Source organism: Macrosteles quadrilineatus, unplaced genomic scaffold, assembly GCF_028750875.1.
Source record: "Macrosteles quadrilineatus isolate MER2022 unplaced genomic scaffold, UCM_ALF_1.0 Scaffold_6__1_contigs__length_79288215, whole genome shotgun sequence".
NCBI classification, from domain to species: domain Eukaryota; kingdom Metazoa; phylum Arthropoda; class Insecta; order Hemiptera; family Cicadellidae; genus Macrosteles; species Macrosteles quadrilineatus.
Genome location: NW_026542599.1, coordinates 54,272,877 through 54,293,088, shown reverse-complemented (window position 1 = coordinate 54,293,088; position 20,212 = coordinate 54,272,877). Strand labels below are relative to the sequence as shown.

General features: G+C 31.2%; 1 protein-coding gene across 1 annotated transcript; it reads left to right on the top strand.

Annotated features, from left to right (window-relative positions):
- Window positions 1–10,856: 10,856 nt before the first annotated feature.
- On the top strand, window positions 10,857–19,906 carry LOC128997188 (uncharacterized). The gene is made up of 7 exons (XM_054422784.1): window positions 10,857–10,938; window positions 11,585–11,679; window positions 17,117–17,303; window positions 17,639–17,769; window positions 18,197–18,318; window positions 19,140–19,317; window positions 19,804–19,906. Exons 3-7 carry the CDS (start codon window positions 17,196–17,198, stop codon window positions 19,862–19,864), a joined length of 600 nt encoding a protein of 199 aa, XP_054278759.1. The 5' UTR covers window positions 10,857–10,938; window positions 11,585–11,679; window positions 17,117–17,195; the 3' UTR covers window positions 19,865–19,906.
- The last annotated feature ends 306 nt before the right edge of the window (window positions 19,907–20,212 follow it).

Genomic DNA, 20,212 nt, shown 5'->3' with positions numbered 1-20,212 from the left:
ACTACCGGGAAATTGACTGTTATTTTCAGTCGAACAACAATTGAATTGCATTTTACAGTACGGAACTATCAACTTCCTTGCGTATATTTTATGAGCGACAAACATTGAAACCGTATAATACGAAACGTTAAAAAAAGCCGCAGTATCATGTTAGTTTTATGCATGTTTACCAATATATCGGAATTCGTTAAAATTAAACTGTTAACTCGTTTATTACTGTTCAAAAGATTGTTTTCCCTTGAACATCGTTTACTCTGTAATGCAATATTCCTACGAATACAACAGTTAAATCTCTATTAGCGCACCTCTCAATAAGGTTTTGACTAAACTATCAAATGAAGGCCCAGTTTTAAGGAAACACAATTAAATAACATGCTGTAAAGTGTTTATTAGTCCTAAAATGTTTAAAAGTACTTTAAAGCAATCTAAAAACGTAAAAAAATTGTAATTAATTTATCTTTGACTTAGATTAAAATGAAAGAGATAACATGTATCAAAAACTTAAGATCAATTACACAAGCACTACTGGGCCTATCAAAGATTTGATTAAACAAGTTAATAGAAATAACAATTAATACTAAGACCATGTTCCAGCCTGTACAAATAACTAGTTAAATATTAATTAAAACTAAAAATAAACTGTGTGATAATCAAGCCTACCATTTTTTAAGAACGAGGCAGAAGTCACAGTAGTTTTCATACTTCAGTAGGGTATCAACTTAACTTTGCAACATTCAACTCTTTCACTCCATTAATCACAGTTTTAAAGTTAACATAATTATTATAACATTACGATATCTGCACAACATATATTGATTTAAATTTCATTCTAAGTTAATTTTAATCCATGATCATAAGCCTTTATGCCAATTTTATTAGTAAGCATAACACATAGAATATATGTTGGCAGATATATTTCCTTGTATCCAGGCTAAAATACAACACACAAATCTAAGATAAACAAATTTGAGTCCTCCTACCTTTGGTTGGCTTCAGCTGAAACTCCGCTATGGTGTGAACAAATAGTTTTCAAATATAAATCCAAAGATTTTGTCCAAAAAACAATTTTTCAAAACAGTAAGACTTTTACATTTGCAAGAGTTAAACTTTTACACTTACCGATAAAGATAAACATTGTCTTTTCGGTTACTCTCATATTATCTTTAATATACTCAACTATTAAATTTGTGCTATAAAAGAGTCAATTAACTTTAGGTTATGACTAATCAGAAATTACCCTAATGGAGCTTGATGGTTGTTGTTCACATCATATTGGATTCTATCAACAATACATGATATACAAACAATACAACATAGAAACACGTTATTTCATAATACAAGTAAACATGACAAATGCTCATAAATCACAAGAGAATATAACATTGCTTAAAACTACGTAGACACAAGAGATGTAAAGTTCGACGACTTGATGTATTAAAAGTGAACTGTTACGTCGTCAGTATTGATCTTAACAATATATGCCTATCGACGGTTAAAACCCCCCTACGTGTTATTGGTGGTTGTCGGTAGTCTTCTGTCTGATCTGGCCAACAACGGCAACTGTCCAACACTTGTACCCTTCACGTGGTGCTGTATATCGACAGAAAACAAACCTACCCGAAGCCTGGATACAAGGAATGTGTTAACAACTAAAACATCATGCACTAAAAATCAAAGCATCAATCTTGAGGTGAGAAGATCCGAAGTCTTGATTTTGTAAAGCCTGACTAGCACTAACCTATAAAGTTATTCCTGACTTTCTAATAAAAGATGTAAATATTATGTAGTGAAAAGTTGAAAGTCCTATGAATGTTATGACGAAAAACGTCATTTACACTAGTTTTAGCTAGATATTTAGTATTGTTAACGATAAACCCTAATCTATATAGCATTATTTTAAAATTATACTGGTCTAAATAAATATATTATAGAATTAAACTAATTTTCTGTGATAGGGAAGAATACTTTAGATATGGATGTAAAAAGATTGTTGATTTTAAAACATCAATTTAAGTAAAGTAAAATAGTTTATCTTATTTGCCTCTTTAGTTAATAATAAGAAACAGGACACCCTTTTACAGCAGACCTAGACTAGAAGTTATATTACGGAAAAGTTATGTTGTTTACACAGCAAAAACTAAATTTTTAAGTACTATAAACTTTCCTGATGCGGCTAAATTTAGCATCTGTTATGATAACTTAATTTTTTTTCTTATTAGACTATTTCGAATGCACATAGAGAAAAACATCGCAAAAATATTTAGAGGTAATTACAGATAACTTTTAGTAGGCATTTAAGATTTTTTGAACAACAAATAAATATACAGTGAACACCCCATATAATGTACACTATACTGTCTTTGAAATAGTAAAATATTATGATGTTAAAATTTTTAAAGTTTTGGTTCTGACGTAACAATCAGCTGGGACAGTCCGGCCGCAACTGTCCCAGCCTTTTGCTTCGTCAGCCGAGATGAGTGTTCGAACAAGAGTAAGACAAAGTCAGTATTTTATAGTAGGAAATGTACTACAGTATATGTGTAAAGTAAAAAGTAAGGATTTGTCATATTTCTGATAGAAGCATAGCTGCTGATTTGTTATATAAAATTTACTACCGTACTCTTGACTTCAACCGAGTAAATACACTGATAAAACTCCGATAGCAAAATTATTTTAGCTAAAAAGTACAAAAAATGACAATTTCAGCTAAAAAGTACGAAAGTTATGTTGTCTAACATAATGTATCGCCAAATATTATTCGCAGGTCTGCTGAAAATGGGTTTCTTAGTTTGGGGGGTTTTAAATATTGGTTAATCTACAAATAAACAGTTTCCTTAATCTTTAACTTTAAATTCCAATTGTTTTGCAAAGCATATATATTACAATATCCTACAAGAAAAAGTAGGCTAATGAATAAAATGTTAAGAAATAAAAGTTTTATATGCGGTACTGTTATTCACATTGCTCTAGCCAAGTGTTGGCACGTAACAAATATCAATTGCCCTACAATTCCTAACTAAACCCTACGCCCTAACCTCCTTCCTTTCCAAGTCCAACGATGCGACGATCCAGATCTACAAGGCATGCACACACAAAACCTTACCTTTGGTACGACTGCAACCACTAACCTGCAAACAAAACAGTTTTTATCATTCAAGAATCAAGTACTTCATTGGGCATTAAATATAAGTAAATTACAATAGACCTCGTCAAATAAAACCTTTAAAACACTAGGCGTTTCGATAAGCTATGAAAGCTCTACAATAACAGGTGGTTGATACAGCATTTAGTAGGTAGCCTATACATGAGGTATTTTGTATACCAAACATCTAATTAAATTTAGGCTATATTTTGTTTTAAATTATGGAAATTATAACAAAAATAATAATGCTGTATCAAATTCTAATAGAACCACAAAAGCTATTGGCTGGCTATAATCGATTTATCTTTGGATTTGTATGAGGATTAAATATCACAGATTTTATGTAAATTTACTTTACCTGGCACAAGCACAAGCATCACATTTTTAGGGACATTAAAATAGGCTATACAACATTATTATATTCATGATTTTATTAGTACCCTAATCTTCCATTTTAGTAGCTTAAATTGATTTATATTCATCAATAGTTCCATAAACTATACGGTTATTAAGGCTAAAAAAAAATTAAAAACAAAGCTTTCAGAGTATTTTTTATTTGTAGTTTTAATCTTTCTTTATGTGTTTAATATTTGGCATATAATCTTACTCAATCCGAAATTCCATTAATCCTACAAAGCTTGGTTACTTCAAAGCCTAATCCCAATTCAAATTTAACACTTTTCAAATACTTTTCTTTATTAGGTTACAAATAATAACCGTAATATTATTATTGAGTCATTAATCATGAAACGACAACAAATTTTCAGATTGTGATAGCCCGACAATTATTTTATGAGGCGAAACAAGCTATGAATTATGAGAACGACACAGTTTGGTAATTATAGTGTAGACTAAACTAGGATATTAACAATTAGAGTATTGCACAATCAACTTTTGCTTCTGCAAATACGTATACTTGATAAATAGAACAAAATAATTGAAAATACTAACCAAATAGTATTATTACTGTGGATGATTCATGTAGACAGGAAATTCAGCCCAAATGAGTCACTTGACACTAACTATTTCAAGTAAATGTCCACTAAAACACACTCGCGTACACTCGCGAACACTCACGACATAGAAGACAACGACTACACGTAATAACATGAAAATACAGCTTACAGTTCAATGTCACGTACAGGACAACAATGAACCAATAAGAAATTGGCACATCTTGCGTGTAGATGACTCGCTAATCAGCTGTTCGGGAAAAAGGTTTTTGGTTAGTTACTAACCAGCATTTGTATACGCTAAAACATACTGTATAATTGATTGTTATATTATACACTAAATCATTTAATGTAAGATGTTAGTATGTAAATAACTCAAAAGGAAAAGCCATTTTCTGTATTGCGCAGTTACGAAAATAATTAACAGGGGCCTTACAAGTTGTAGCTTGTAACTTGTAATTTCCATTAGATTTGCATTGGGTGATCAGCTGATTTACTAATAATATTAGTTTGTAGTGTATTACAAAACAGGCCCAGGACTATTAAGTATTATTTTCACTAACATTCACTTTATTCAATTTATTATTTTACTCAGTTTCTAATTTCGAACTAGGTGGATGATTGTATAACATTTTGATTAGTGTAGTACTGTACTCGTACTGACTGTCATTCAAATAAATGTTACTTTTAAATTACCAATTATACAGGGTGTTCATTTGAAAACTTTCCATATCTGTTGTGTGCAAAGGTAAGGCTTTTAACACTTGTTTGTTCTCATTTCCCCCTAATTTGGACATGCCAAATCCAATAAAATTATTTTCAATTTTGAAAAATGCCCCAAAAGGGCCCAATTTGGGGGGTAGGGGTGCTTTTTGAGAAATTTTCAAATGTAAACATGGGTTGTGTGATACATCAATTTAAAGGTCTAATCACCCCGATCATTTTGGTGCAAAAAAAGTTTAATTATCTTTAACCGTATTTACAGGGTGGGTCAAAACGTTTTAAAAAAGGACTTTGAAGTTAAGTACCGTATTACCCTAACTACTGAACGGAACAGCGCCAAATTTCTTTCCAAGCTTATTCTTGAGCTACTCTTTAAGATAACTTGTAGTAAGGGCATTTTCCAAGTTATTTTCTAATTTTTAAAAAATCTCAAATTTTAAGAATAAAAGAAAGCTGAAAACTCAAAATTCTTAAATAGCAAGGTATAACAAATTTCATACCACGTGAAAGGTCCTTTTTTAACAAACATTTTACGTATTTAAGTTTTCTTTCTATCTCTTACCGTTTAAAAATTGCAGTAGAAAAACATAATTTTCTGTGGTAAAATTGTAACTAGTTTTCTAATAAAACAGCCAAAATTCGTCTCTAGACACATTAAATCGTGCAATAACTGAAGGAAACAATTCATAATTATTTTTAGGCAGATAGGCAAACAAGTCATTACGTTTTACTTTGTGAGAAACAAGTTTTATAGCTGATGAGAAAAACCCAAGCGTGGGCCGCTTTCTGTAGTACCATTGACTAGTCAATGGTAGTACTAATTTCAAAAGTACCATTTCCTGTAGTACCTAATCAAATATGGTGTAAACTTAAAAAAATATACTTTATTTTACTTATTGGTCATAACAAAAGTGTTCCAGGATAACTGCAAAGTGTTTAACAATAGATATCCAGGTATAACCTTGAGTCATATGGCTGTAAATGATTTAGTTAGGAAGTTTTCTGAAACTGGCTCAGTTACCAATGAGAAAAGAACAGGATGAAGGGTCCAAGATGAATTCTGACACACGTAAAAGTAGTCGATCAATTTGTTATGAATCCTACTACATCGTTGAACAAAGTGCAATGTGTTTTATTAGAAAACTAGTTATAATTTTACCATGTAAAATTATGTTTTTCCACTGCAATTTTTAAACGGTAAGAGATAGAAAGAAAACTTAAATACGTAAAATGTTTGTTAAAAAAGGACCTTTCACGTGGTATGAAATTTGTTATACCTTGCCATTTAAGAATTTTGAGTTTTCAGCTTTCTTTTATTCTTAAAATTTGAGATTTTTTAAAAATTAGAAAATAACTTGGAAAATGCCCTTACTACAAGTTATCTTAAAGAGTAGCTCAAGAATAAGCTTGGAAAGAAATTTGGTGCTGTTCCGTTCAGTAGTTAGGGTAATACGGTACTTAACTTCAAAGTCCTTTTTTAAAACGTTTTGACCCACCCTGTAAATACGGTTAAAGATAATTAAACTTTTTTTGCACCAAAATGATCGGGGTGATTAGACCTTTAAATTGATGTATCACACAACCCATGTTTACATTTGAAAATTTCTCAAAAAGCACCCCTACCCCCCAAATTGGGCCCTTTTGGGGCATTTTTCAAAATTGAAAATAATTTTATTGGATTTGGCTTGTCCAAATTAGGGGGAAATGAGAACAAACAAGTGTTAAAAGCCTTACCTTTGCACATTACAGATATGGAAAGTTTTCAAATGAACACCCTGTATATTTATGTATATGAAAAAAATACATAAAATTTAAATGATTTTTATAGTTGTAGATTAAGACATACTCTTTAAGTGAGGGGAGAGTGAGTTGATTTACAAATGATAAATTCACATTCCTGGATATAATTAATGGTCTCTTGATTGTTTTTATGCGTTTTTATCCATAATGGACTCACGACAAAGTCAATATTAATGAATGATATGATATGAAACAATTTTTATATTCATAATAATATGAACAAATAGCGTTTTTAGTCAATGGGGACATCAAAATGAAAAAGTTAATCGGTTCCGGGCCTAAGTCGGTAAGTGCCACCTACGGTAATACCTCACTTCCCTGCACATTTAACCTGATCTTATAAATAATGAAGATATATTTGTATATCTTCATTATTTATAATATCAGGTTAAATGAATTAAGGTTAAATGAAATTTAAGGTTAAATGAACATTATGTAAAATGAATATATTATATTCATTTTACATAATGTGCTAACACAATATTAACAAGATTAAGTACGATGATAAATATGATTTAATAACATTGACGTATTTATAAAAATATGTAAATACAATATTACGTAGAAGGAAAGTAAGACTAATACTTTTATTAGCGAATTTCCCTATAGGTAAGTAGTTTTTACCGTAGGTGGCACAGTAAGACCTAGGCCCGGGACCAATTTACTTTTTCATTTTTATGTCCACAGAGGCCAAAAACACCATTCGTTAAAATTTGGTGAACGCGATAGCTTGAGTATTTTTTGTCTGATTTTGATAAAATTTGGTTTAAAGGTGTAAAGCAGGATATACTTGATTGAGTTCAGAAACCAGCATGATCGGACCATGGGAACGTGGTTTTATGGGGGGATTTATGGAGTAAAAAGTGGTTTTTCTCATTTTTGACCCTCAAAACATAGAAATTCCCAATTTCTCTCTAGATCTTTTTAAAGAGCTTAAAAATAATAATTTAGTATATCAAAGAGTTTTTGTACGGTTATTAGTAACGGAGAAAATGACAATGTTGAGAACGTTGTAAATTCCAATTATTAAGTAGTTAGATCATTTGTTTATAATTTGTTTAATTTAGCTTAAAATACTGTAGCAGGGTACAGTTTCATAACTGAACTACGCCACTATCGGTTGAAAATATCGAATTGATTAGTAAACCGTTATTTTATTATTTTACACTGTCAACCATCAATTGTAAAATGAAACTGTTATAACCTAACTAACCAAACTTGCTGATAATAAAAAATCGAATGAAGGTTTACTAATAAAATCGACATTATCAATCGATATAAGTGTAACCCAGTGGTATCGATATACAGTAGTGGTAATAACAAATTTAAATACAGAGTAAGGAACAGATAAACTTATTGTAAACTCACAAGGTGTTTCACGCAGCGAATTGGGAATTATTACTATCAATAAATCTTACGCAACTGAACACTAAGATGCAGATAGCAGTGGCAGTCAGGTGATAGTTTCATTGTTGTTCTCTGTCTCACTCTTCGGCCGTAGCGAGTAACTACTGTTGTGACAAGCTAAAATATTTCATACCAATACAGTAAACGTTTAGTGCGTAGGGTTAAATAAGGATAATAATGACAGCGTTAAATATTTGTTTAGTTTATTAACCATATTTTTACAATTCGATAAATAAAAGGTTTATATGTGTTCACTATTGTAAACCCTGGACATTTATTTATTTACCAACACACATAGACTAATAAAGAACTTTGCACACCCTAAATTACGGGTTGCTGGTGGGGTTTTTATCTTATTAAATACTAACCCCTATTTGGGGGGTGGGTGATGAAATTCAAATCATGTTAAAAAGAGCGTGACATCACCCTTGTTACGTGTATTAAAGGTTATTTGAACATTTACAGCCATTAAAAAAATAAATGTGATGGAAGGAATAGCTACGGTTAAATTAACGTCTAACATTTCTTACAATAACTTTTTGTATTCGTGGTATCAAAGTTTGCATCATCAATTTCCTTTTTAAAATATGTTTAAAATGATGTGCTACTTCTACCATTCGCCTACTACATCTATAAGGAAACACTGGGCAACCAAAGGAAGTAACTATAGCCTACGTTTTTTATGGGGAAAATAAAAAAATTGCAATAACTGTACTGTAATTTTCAAAGCATTTCGGGTTGTGCCATTTTGTTCATAGATAAAGGGCTATGACTGTGTACTGTAACATACTAAATTTCAATCAAAGGTGGTCGAGCCATTTTTGCAAAAACAAGTTTTCTTATATTTTATGGGTTTTATGGAAAAAATATGTTAAGTTACTCTGCAGAAAATCCAAAATATTGTCCTAGATAAAAGCACATAAAGAATACGCAGCTGTTTGTCCTTACAAAGATTTTTCTACGCCTGCAAACAAAAGACGTTTTCCCGCTCTGAAGTACCGCGGGTCGGATTCACTTGGTAATTTGAAGGTGCTGGTGTATGACAAATACTGTAGATTTATATCAGTTTATGATCTACATGAAAATGTCTTTGTAAGTTACCTTGATAAGCGGTTTACGTTATTTTTGTACTATTTAAAAATTATATCACGATTTTATTACCAATTGTTAATTTTTTATTGGTCGAGTTCTTGATTCAACTAGGAGTTTAAGCTTAAGTACCAACAGCTATTGTTCTTCAATAAACTGCCAGAGTTTGTGAGGTTGTTACCTAAGAAGAAATGCCATTGTTTTAACAAGATGGTCGAATAATAAAGCTTTCTACAGGGTGGACGAAAAGTCCCTTTACACTAAAATTAAATTAAATTGGTGTTCTAGGGCCGAAGTGGTGATGGGGGAAGGGAGAATAAGGCTTCGTTCTTTTCCCCCACTGTTTTTTTTTTTTTTTAAGTCTACATAATACAGTAATCAGTAGCACAATCTGTACGTGGATTATTTTCTATTACAGAACGACTCTACCTAGAGGTAATCACAAATCTATATTCAAAGATATTATACTTAGCTATTTTTAATCAACACCTTATAACCACATCACATAAATAGGACACTTATGACATGAAGTTTTTTATAGCTTTTGTGTAAATTTGACAAACAGCCTATCAGTGGGATTATATTTCTAAGATACGAAGTGTTAACACAAATGTGTCAGGTATTTTATTATCATATCCCTTATCTCAGACTAGGCTATTATCAACTCACACCTTCCAACAGTGTGATTCAGTGAATGTCATGTGTTCCACTGTTATTCTGTGTGTTTTTATCCTTGTTTTGTTTACAGGTATGTATGGATTTGTGTCTTAATTAACACTTGATGTTATTTACAATATGTATATTAAAAATATAGATTTTTCCAGTTTTTTCACCTTAGATACAAAATGTTTAAAGATATGCTATAGTTATGCTCTTCAACACATCATGCTTTGTACTGTATCCTCCTATTAATAGCCTAGTATTATGGAGAAAGTATTTTTTCCCAACATTTTTTAATTTGAGTTTTGGTTGTAAATATAGTTTTTTGGTCCCCCTGAACCTAAAATAAGTGGTTTTTTGTTAGTGATGTTTGTGTGGTATATGTCTGTGTATTTTCTATTTTGGGAGTGTGTGTGGATGTGTAGAGAACTGCATACCACAACTGTGGTCCAATTTTTGCAATTCATTTCGGTATCTGGGTACCAATCTATAGTATCTCCAGACGGGTTTATTTATTTGATATTTTTTGAGATTGTGATTCTAATTAGTGATTTTCCCATAAAATATCAGAAAACTGATTAAAAAAAGTTAAACCTCATAAACGATTTTGATTAAAATTTTGTATGTTTCAGTTTCTTTTTACTATTAGCCGATATATCGTGCCTACATTATTACAACCCCCTTGTTATAAAAATTATGGTTCAAAAGTTGTAGCAGCCTTTGTGATTTTCCCCATTAAAGTAGGATAAGTATACTCCTACCAGCTTTACTCATGAAGGGTTGTTGTTAAGCTGGTTGCTGATACATTTACTTAAGATATTGTATCCCTACAAAAGTTAACAAAAATATTTTATAGCTTAAATAAAATATGTATACCTACATAGAAAGAGCATAGTTTTTTTTAACCAAATTCCAAAATGAAAAATTTGGTTATACAACTCAATTGTATTCAAAGCCCATAATTTCTTATAAACATTTTCCCTTTGTGTTTTTGTTATTAGTATTTAAATTTCAACTATAGTAGGCTTATAATTAATAGTTATATTAATCAGTAATAAATATTTTTTCTGTTTCCTTTTAGGGGAAGCAAAACCAAAACCTGAAGATGAAGGCGACCAAAATGATTTTCTAATTGTTAGTCTAGATGGAAAAAATGTCGAACAGGTATTATATTGAATATAGGCCTATCAGACAATATATTTTTTTAGAATTGTAATGGATTTGATCAAAGAAAATTACTAAGCTGAGTTATGATTTAAGACTCATGCAAAGCTTTTAAACATGTTTCACTCACACTGCATCATTGAATACCTTTCATAGTAACATCAGTGGTATAGCTAAAAAGAGTTTTTTCAGTGATAATGATTTTAAAAAACACAATATCCTAATAGAATTGATCAAGAAATAAAAATGTATCGATACGTAGTGATCACAATATTTCTTTCTGGACTCAATTCATAACTAATGCTACAAAACATCAAAATGTATCAATGGAGACAAATATTTATAACTAAACAGAGAATGTCAATGCTTAGCTTAATTTATATTATGCTTGGGAATAGTGGTGCCAATACGTCATCATTCTAGGTCCATTTATACATTATTGTTATATATTATTTAGTATTTTATGTATCAATATTGAATATCAATAAACATTTGTATTGACCACTTCCACTAAAGATCCACTTTTAGTGTCACTCCTATTTTAGGTAACGTAATGAATTAATTACTGTTACAAAAGACATACTGTACTTTCATCTTCATGTTATTTAATTTTGTATGTATAGTATCTTGTTGAAAGAAGATTTAGTTTTCAGACGTTCAAGAAAAGTTTCAAAAGCTCGTCGCAGTTTTGGCAAAAACATTCTGTGATGAAAATGGCATCCGACATGGTGTAGAAATTAAGTAAGTAAAAACTTTTTACAGAAGTTGTCAACGTTTCTACACAATTATTGGTATGGATGTCAAGTTAATTTGACATTCAATTTCAATTTATTTATTCAATAACAACACAATGACAAAAGGGCATTATAACACTAAGCTACATAAGCCTCATAAAAGGCTTGTCCGTAGCATTTCTTGATTTAACTTAATGTCTTTTAGATGCATCTCGTTGAGTCAGCCATAATTTAATAGTTTTCCCTTCCTAAACAGTATCAAAGCCTGAACCAACAAACTTAACAACTACATACATGAGTATAAACATATAAAATTGAAACACAAAAAAAAAATAGTTGAGCGAAGAAAAACTGTAACAAGATCGATACAAGTAATACTGTAATATTTTACCTAACACTACTTAACATGAGTAACAAGTATTAAAATTTTAAATATCAACAGTAACAAGTAATTAAAATGACTATAAAGATTAATCATAACATTCAATTATAATTTAGATTTTAAACAAAAAACACAGACACAAATAAGTATGCCTATAAGAATTTATTCTCTACTATTCAAATAAATAAAAATTCTTCAGCTTGACCTTTAACAATTTATAAGTTTTTACCTCTTTTAGACTTTGTGGCAGATTATTGAATAATGTTGGTACCAAATAACTCCTTGTTCGTTTTGTATACTTATTTCTAATACTAGGAACGATATAAAATTCCTTCCTGGAGTTATATCTATGTACATTTTTTGTTTTGAACTTATCTGAATAGTAATAATCAACAATCAACAAATAAGTAAACAGTTTTTCTACTGGCAGAACACCTGTCAACTGATAACACAGCATTGGAAATTCATTTACAATAGCAGAATCAAGCTTAGTGATTATCTTTAATATTCTTGTTTGTACAGTCTGCAGTTTTTGTAATTCTGATATTGAGGCATTTCCCCAAGATCTTAATCCATATCTAAGAAGTGACTCACACATAGATGCATAAATAACTTTTAATGTCTTAAATGGTAAGCAATCTCGTAAGTGGTACAGTTTTGAGGCACATGCTCGAAGTTTTTCTTTTAAATATAGTATATGAGCATCCCATTTTAAATTATGATCTACAATTATTCCTAGATATTTAAAGCTGTTGACTGCTTCCAATGCTCGACATTCACATTTTTCTTTTAAGTATGTTTTACTGTGTAGACAATTTTGTATATGTGCTATAACTGTAGGTTTTTTACAATCGTAATAGGGGGAGTGTATATGCATTATTTTAGATTTCTTACAATTTATGCTTAATCCATTGTCATGGCACCATTTTGTTATTTCTAAAAAATCTGATTGTATATCTCTGACTGCATCTTCAAAATTTTTGTTCGATGTCACCAGTACTGTATCATCAGCATACATGTATATCCGACTTTTTTGTATTATCTCTGGCATTTCATTTACATAAAGTAAGTATAAGAGTGGCCCTAATATACTTCCCTGGGGAACTCCTTGGTTCAATTTTTCAGAATTACTATATGAGTTATTTATTTTGACCATAATTTCCCTATTGCTTAAATAATTCATAAACCAATTCTTGGTTTGGCCTCTAATGCCAGCTCTGTTCATTGCAACTTCAATTTTTTCATGTTTTAAGGTGTCAAATGCCTTTGAAAAATCTATAAAAATTACTAAAATTTGATTACCGTTGCTCAATTGTCTGTTTAAAAAGTCTGAAAAATCTGCCAACAGTTCATCTGTGCCTTTGTTTTTCTGGTATGCATACTGGTAGGGATTTATTATGTTATTATTCTTCAAGTGTGTTGTCAGGCAATTTGCTACATAACGTTCTAGTATTTTATTTATGGATGACAAAATTGATATTGGGCGATAATTCGAATAATCTAAGTGGCTTCCAGACTTATAAACAGGCCTAATTATTGCTTTTTTTAGAGCTGCTGGTACTTCCGCCTTTCTGAGAGATGAATTTATAAATTTTATGATTGGACCACTTATTAAATTTGCATGCTTTTTTATATCTGTAATCCTAATACCATCCAAACCAGCTCCCTTTCTTGTCATATTATTAAGTAGCTTCATTAATGTTTCGCTATTTATAGATGGCACATAAAATGTGGAACTACATTCTTTTGCTGGCATTCTATTAAATGTTGTAATTGAACAGTCATGAATAACTTTATTTATACCATCAGTGAAGCTTTTAGCAAATCTATCGCATATCTCTTGTTCTGTTGACGTTCTTGCCATGTATTTCATCACAATACCATCTATACTTTCTTTTTTACGTTTTCCTAATAATGAGTTAATTTTCTCCCATGTGTTTCTAATATCTTTCTTATTCTTATCAAAATACTTGTGATAAAAATTTCTTTTTGCCTTGTATATTTCTTTATTTACTTGGTTTCTTAATCTGTTATATCTTTCTCTGTAATGGATTTCATTTGGATGGGACTTAAATAATTTAAAAGCTTTATCTTTATCCTTTATCATATTTAGAATTTTTTGGGTAATCCAGCATTTTTTAGGCTTTGTATATTTATTTCTTTTCTTCTCCACCTTACTGTCCCTGTATGCATTTGTCATGTTTGTATACAGTTTATTATAAATTTCTGTAGGATCACTTAAACATTCCACAGACTTCCAGTCCATCTGCCCCAATACCTGTCCCAGCAGCTGTTCATTGATAATTTGCTGTGGTTTGTTTGTGTGATAAGCTGGGCAGGAGTTGTCAGGCTGGACATTGATAACGCAAGGATAGTGGTCCGCTATCTTTATCTGTAGGATATCTGAGTGAACTTTGAGCTTTCTTGTTCTAAGATATGCATGGTCTATACATGTCTGACTTAATTTTCCAGCTCTAACTTCTTCCCTAGTAAAATCATTAATGATCGATTTGAAACCATTTAAAGCCATGCTATTTTTATATTCTTGTACATAACCTACTTTTTCATTTTTTATATCTATATTCATGTCACCCATTATAATCGCCTCTCCTTTGGTTTTCTGAGCTATTTTTTCTAATTCTTCCACATATTTTAATTCATTGCTGGATGGTGGTCTGTATACAGCTATTATTATTACATCAAAAACATTATTTTTCACATTTATCACAATGCTTTCAAAATTACTGCTATTGAAATTCATCTCCACTGCCTGAAAACTACTCTTTACAAAAATTAAAATCCCTCCACCTTTTGTTTCATTCCTTAGATTACAAATCTGATTAAAATTATCTAAACAGAATAGATTTAAAAGTTCGGAAAACTGTTTCTTAATGTTGATTTCTGTTAAAATAATTACATCAAAAACATTTATTGAATCCTTAAAATAAATACAAAATTGATCCCAATGTTTCCTTATTGATCTAATATTTAAATGAACAACAGTCAAACCCTCTGAATATTTATTGATTTTACAAGAGTCCTTGAACTCAATTGAATTCGTATGTTTTTTAGTAATGTTTTCTTCAAAATTTAGACAGTCAAAATCGGTTTTTCCCATGGTAAACTCTGCACTTTAGTGACTTCAAAATACAATGATACTAGGCCTACTTCATTTTAACCAGTTCAGACATATCATTTATTTGGATCACTTTAGAATCATCAGTTTTTCTTACCTTTACACCATTCTTAAACCAAATATATTTATATTCTAGTTCTTGTCCCATCTTCTTAGCCTTTTTGAGTAGGTTTCTATAATAGGGCGATAAGTTTTCACTCACATAAATACGCTGGTTGCTGAGTCCTGTCACCCTGGAGTTGGTTACTACTTTCTTCCTCTCTGCCAGCATCTGGTCCCTCTTCTTCCGCCGTGCCAGCTGGACAATGATGGTTGCGGGCCTGTTGTCGGTGCGGGTCTTAGGTAGTCTGTGAGCAGCTTCGATGTCCTCCTTCTCCAAGGCAACCCCCATCTCCTTTGCGACGTTGACCACAATTTGTTCAATGTCTTCTTTCTCTTTTTCATCCACTTCATTTATTTCCAGGTTTTTATTGCGTCCGTACTGTTCTAAATGATGAAGCTGTGAGCTCAGTTCTGAAATCACTTTATCTTTTTCTTCAATAGTTTCTTTTAGTGTAGTGATCTCTTTTTCTAACTCTGGTAGACATAGTAATTTGGATAGCAATTCTTCATACTTCTCACTTATGAAACTTTGACTAGACTTAATTTCTTCATTGTCCTTCTTCAGTGCTTGAAAATCTTCTTTGAATGAAGTCAGAACACTTAGCTTTTCAGAAACATCTTCCATAAACGTTTTGATTTTATCTTCAATTTCTTCTGAGTTTTCCTTTGCCTTCACAATTGTTTCCTTCTTATATTTCCCCTTGCACTTAGGACATTTCCATTCTGACTTATGGATATTAGTCATTTTTCTAAACAAGGTTTGTCCAATTCCAACACATGTGTAGTGGTAATTAGTTTTACAACCCTCATTACAACAGGTTATTAAATCACTAACCTCCAAAATAGATTCATTGCATTGACCACAGTTCATCCTGTACAAGCCTGGGCACTGATAAGATAAGGAAAACACAACCTTCCTCTGTGACTGCTACTGACTGGCTGTGACATGATTTTCAATCACTTTGAGTTAAAACTATTACCCCAGTAAATAAAGCAAACATTAGTCACATGAGAAACAAAGTACAGTAAAGTTACAGTAAACAAAAACAGCCTGATAATAAATATATTGTACTTGGTGTAATTGCCAATTTAAGAAGGTTTTGGCAAAGCATTGTCCTTTTGACATTACAAGGAAATGATAAACAGTGTGAAATTAAGTAGATAAGGTAGTAGTAGTTTGTGTTAGTGACATTTAGTACTTGAAATTTTTTTCAGTTAGTGTTATGTACAAACAAATGTTATGTGGAAAGTTTAGCTCTTTTTACAAATAGATGAAGTAATGCTTGTTATTGTCTAGCAATAGACAAAATATAATGTTTCAAATACCACCCAAATTGTTAAAATAAAAAATTTAATAGTTAAAATATTCTGAATAAGTCATAAAATCCTGAGCTGTTTAACAGATAAAAAACCCATATCATGGAGATTTTTTAATTTTTTTTTTATGGCTAAATCAATGCAGTTATATAAAACAAAATTACATTTTGTATAGCTTTGGCAGAACAGCTTTGGCAGTACCTGTACTAACACTATTAATTCACAGAAAGTCCTTTGTCACTAAAGGAATTCGTTTACTCCTTTAAAAAAGGTTCGAAACCGCTATGATGGTCATAACACTGATTTCAAATGCTGTAACATTTGGATGTTATTGCAATTTTTGAGTTTTTTACCCATAAAATACCATAGTTATAGTCCCACCACGCTTGCCCATTATAAGGGTTGTTGACAAGCTGGGAGATGTGTCAGTTCTCTGATACAGTTTGTTATTAATAATATAAAATTATCTCAGTGTCAAAAGTTATTTGACTAAAATTGAATTTCCAGTTCTACAACAGTCCAGATTCACAGAGTGGAGAGATGTCCTACAGAATGGCCAGAGTCAGATTTATGCATCAATGTGAACATGTCTGTACCAGTGAACAGTTCAGAGAGCTACCAACTCAGTGCAAGGAGTCTTTACAGCATGTGGAAGACTCGTTCAGATGACCAGTTGAAGGAGATTGGATTAAAGGTATATTTTCTGCCCTGCTTAGGAAAAAATACTTCAGTGGACACATTTTTCAATAGTCATTGCTTTACATTTATACGAGTACGGTGTTACCTTCTGTTGAGTTTAGGTGGGTACTTTACATATTCTATATAAACTCACAAATGAAAAAGACTTTAAAGCTACAAGACATCTCACCCCATTCTACACTCATCCTTCATTCATATTTGGGTTTTAATTAAATATGCACGTCTCCATCTCAAAAAATGATGATGATGATAATCATTGGTGTATTTGTTAATCACTTTCTATAATATATCCATATCTCAATTTACTCAAGTACAAATAATGTTTTGCAGGAGTACAACGTTGCTTCTAGCTCTCTAATCCTGGTTCTGTGGCTGTGTGTCACAGGCATCTTGTTTCTTCTATTCTTCGTCATATTGGTTTGTGCAGTGAAGACACGATTCGTAGAGAACTACTTAAGAAGGTATTTACCTCTATTGCACATTTTTAACAAAAAACAATGAATTTGTTTCTTGTTTGGAAAAAAGGTGCTGTTCTACCAACAACAAGCTATGTAAAAGTTTCACAGGTAAACATAGAATTAAACTGATCCTAGCAAAAGGGAGTATACTGTTTCGTTTTTCAAAATTTGAATAATTTCAACATTCCTTTTATAATCTTCAGCACAGATTTACTTTATACAAACCTGACTTTGTTTGTAACCCTCCTGAATGTTTTTTTTTAACTAGTATAATACAATTTTTCCTGTTTTATTATCGATCCATAAGCAAATATTGGTTTAGGTAGGACTGAATTTAGTAAGTAATGTACTTAATAGCTAAGCATCACAAGTTTACCTCTGATTGTACCTTTAAACTTGTTTGATTATAAAGATCATAACTTTTTAGCAGGAAAGATATTCTCGGATCTTCTAATAGATCATGGATACCTTATGGTGAAAAGCAGCTAGTTCCTCCTTTCTTCTATCCTGAACAACAGAGCACTAAACTAGAGGAAACTCAAATTAAATATGGTAAATATTATAAATCAATATGTTTGGCCTGGTGATCTAAGGTAGTGTCTTCCTGGCAATGTAGTAGATTTAGGAGTCTGGGTGTGCAGCTCTTTAGGGGTTCACAACTGTCTGTGGCAGAATTAATTAGCTTGGTAGGAGAAGCTCGCCCAAAGAAAATGCACAGGTGTATAATCATGGGATGGGTGAAATCTTCTACGAGTTGTACCTTAAATCAGGTATTTTACTAGATTTAAGTTTTCTACCACTGTGAGTCAAAACAAAATCTCGTTTGAAACTAATTTCAAATTATGTATTCACCAGGTAAGCAAAAACATTATTAAAGTAGACAAAATTCAATAAATAATTAAGTTAATTCCATGGGGCTTAAAGAATTGCTGTAATCTTGTTCTGGCTTTTACTAGGTTATCAAGAGTTAAATCCTTTATTTATCTGATTCAAATGAGAAATATTCACATGAACTAATACTTCAATAATATTACAAGGGACCTAATATAAATCTTAGCAAGAATTTTACACTCTGTATTTTATATTTAAAGTATGACCATAGGGAAATTTTGATTTATTCAGTAATCATTATTTGTTATCTACATCAAACTCAAAAGTTAAGGAAAGCTTCCACTTCTTTTTCTTCAAATCATCTGAGTTGCAGAGATATTATAGTACGGCTAATCTGATGGTTGCATTGGGCTTGATTCTGGAGTCAAAATGCAATTTTTTATTATTATTAATTTATGATACATAACAAAAGGTCGATGTTAGATAAGCGATTTGGAGTATTCCCACAGACATTTGTGAAACAAGGATGTCTTTTAATGCAGATATTGAGACAAGTCTGCGTAAACGAAGCATCGGGATAGAGAACCCAGCTTACATGCATGAAAGTTCTACACACGTTTTGGAAACACAGATCTCCCAAACTTCCATGGTGGATGATTTTGACTCTGAAGATGAAACGATTTACCCTCCAGCTCCTCTACCTAGACCAATGCTGATCAGGTGGGGACATAATTACATTTACTATGGTAATAAAAATGTGCATTTTTTTATTATGACTTTAGATCTTATTAGTTATTCCAAAAACAGTCATTTTTTTGGGTATCAAACTGTTTAACAAGATTCATCCTCAAGCAGTCCAAATTTTTTAATGTTTTATAAACCACGTGACTGTAGAAGCTAACTGTTTTTACTAAATTTATAGTTATTTTAAATGTGAACCAACAGTTTTTATTTGCGAATTTCCCTAAAGGGAAGAAGTTATTACTGTAGGTAGCATGGTAAGACCCAGGCCCAGGACCGATTTACTTATTCATTTTGATGTCCCCAGAGGCCAAAAACACCATTCGTTCAAATTTGAATATATATATATTAGTAGCTCGACTAAGATTTCATTTCAATGTTGCTGACCAGGCCACTGACTCACTTTGTTATATTCATTTTCTTTTGTGACAAACTATTATAACGAGACGAATTTCAATGTTTCAGAACTGGAAAAAGAAGAAATAACCTTGAGAAGAATGCAGGTGAAAATGAAACAGAACTATAATACTGTATTTGATTAGGTTTACCTAAAATATGTAAATTATTGTACCTAATGGATGTAAAAATAAAGTTTATTTATTTTGAGATTATTCGTAATTTTATATGTTTTTGTTGGATTATTGAAATGAAATGTTTGGACAATTAATGGTAATTTTGTGTTTACCTTGATCTTCAAATGAATTTTGGTTTTTGTATTCAAGCTATAAATTATTTAATAAATAAATTATTATTATTATTACTGTGAAGTGTATATGGAACAGTTGGGATTAAATAAAAGCATTGCTAAACAATAACTTAAATCCATATAAATGGTTAAAGATGTCAGTCTTTAATACACAGTATTTATTACAAT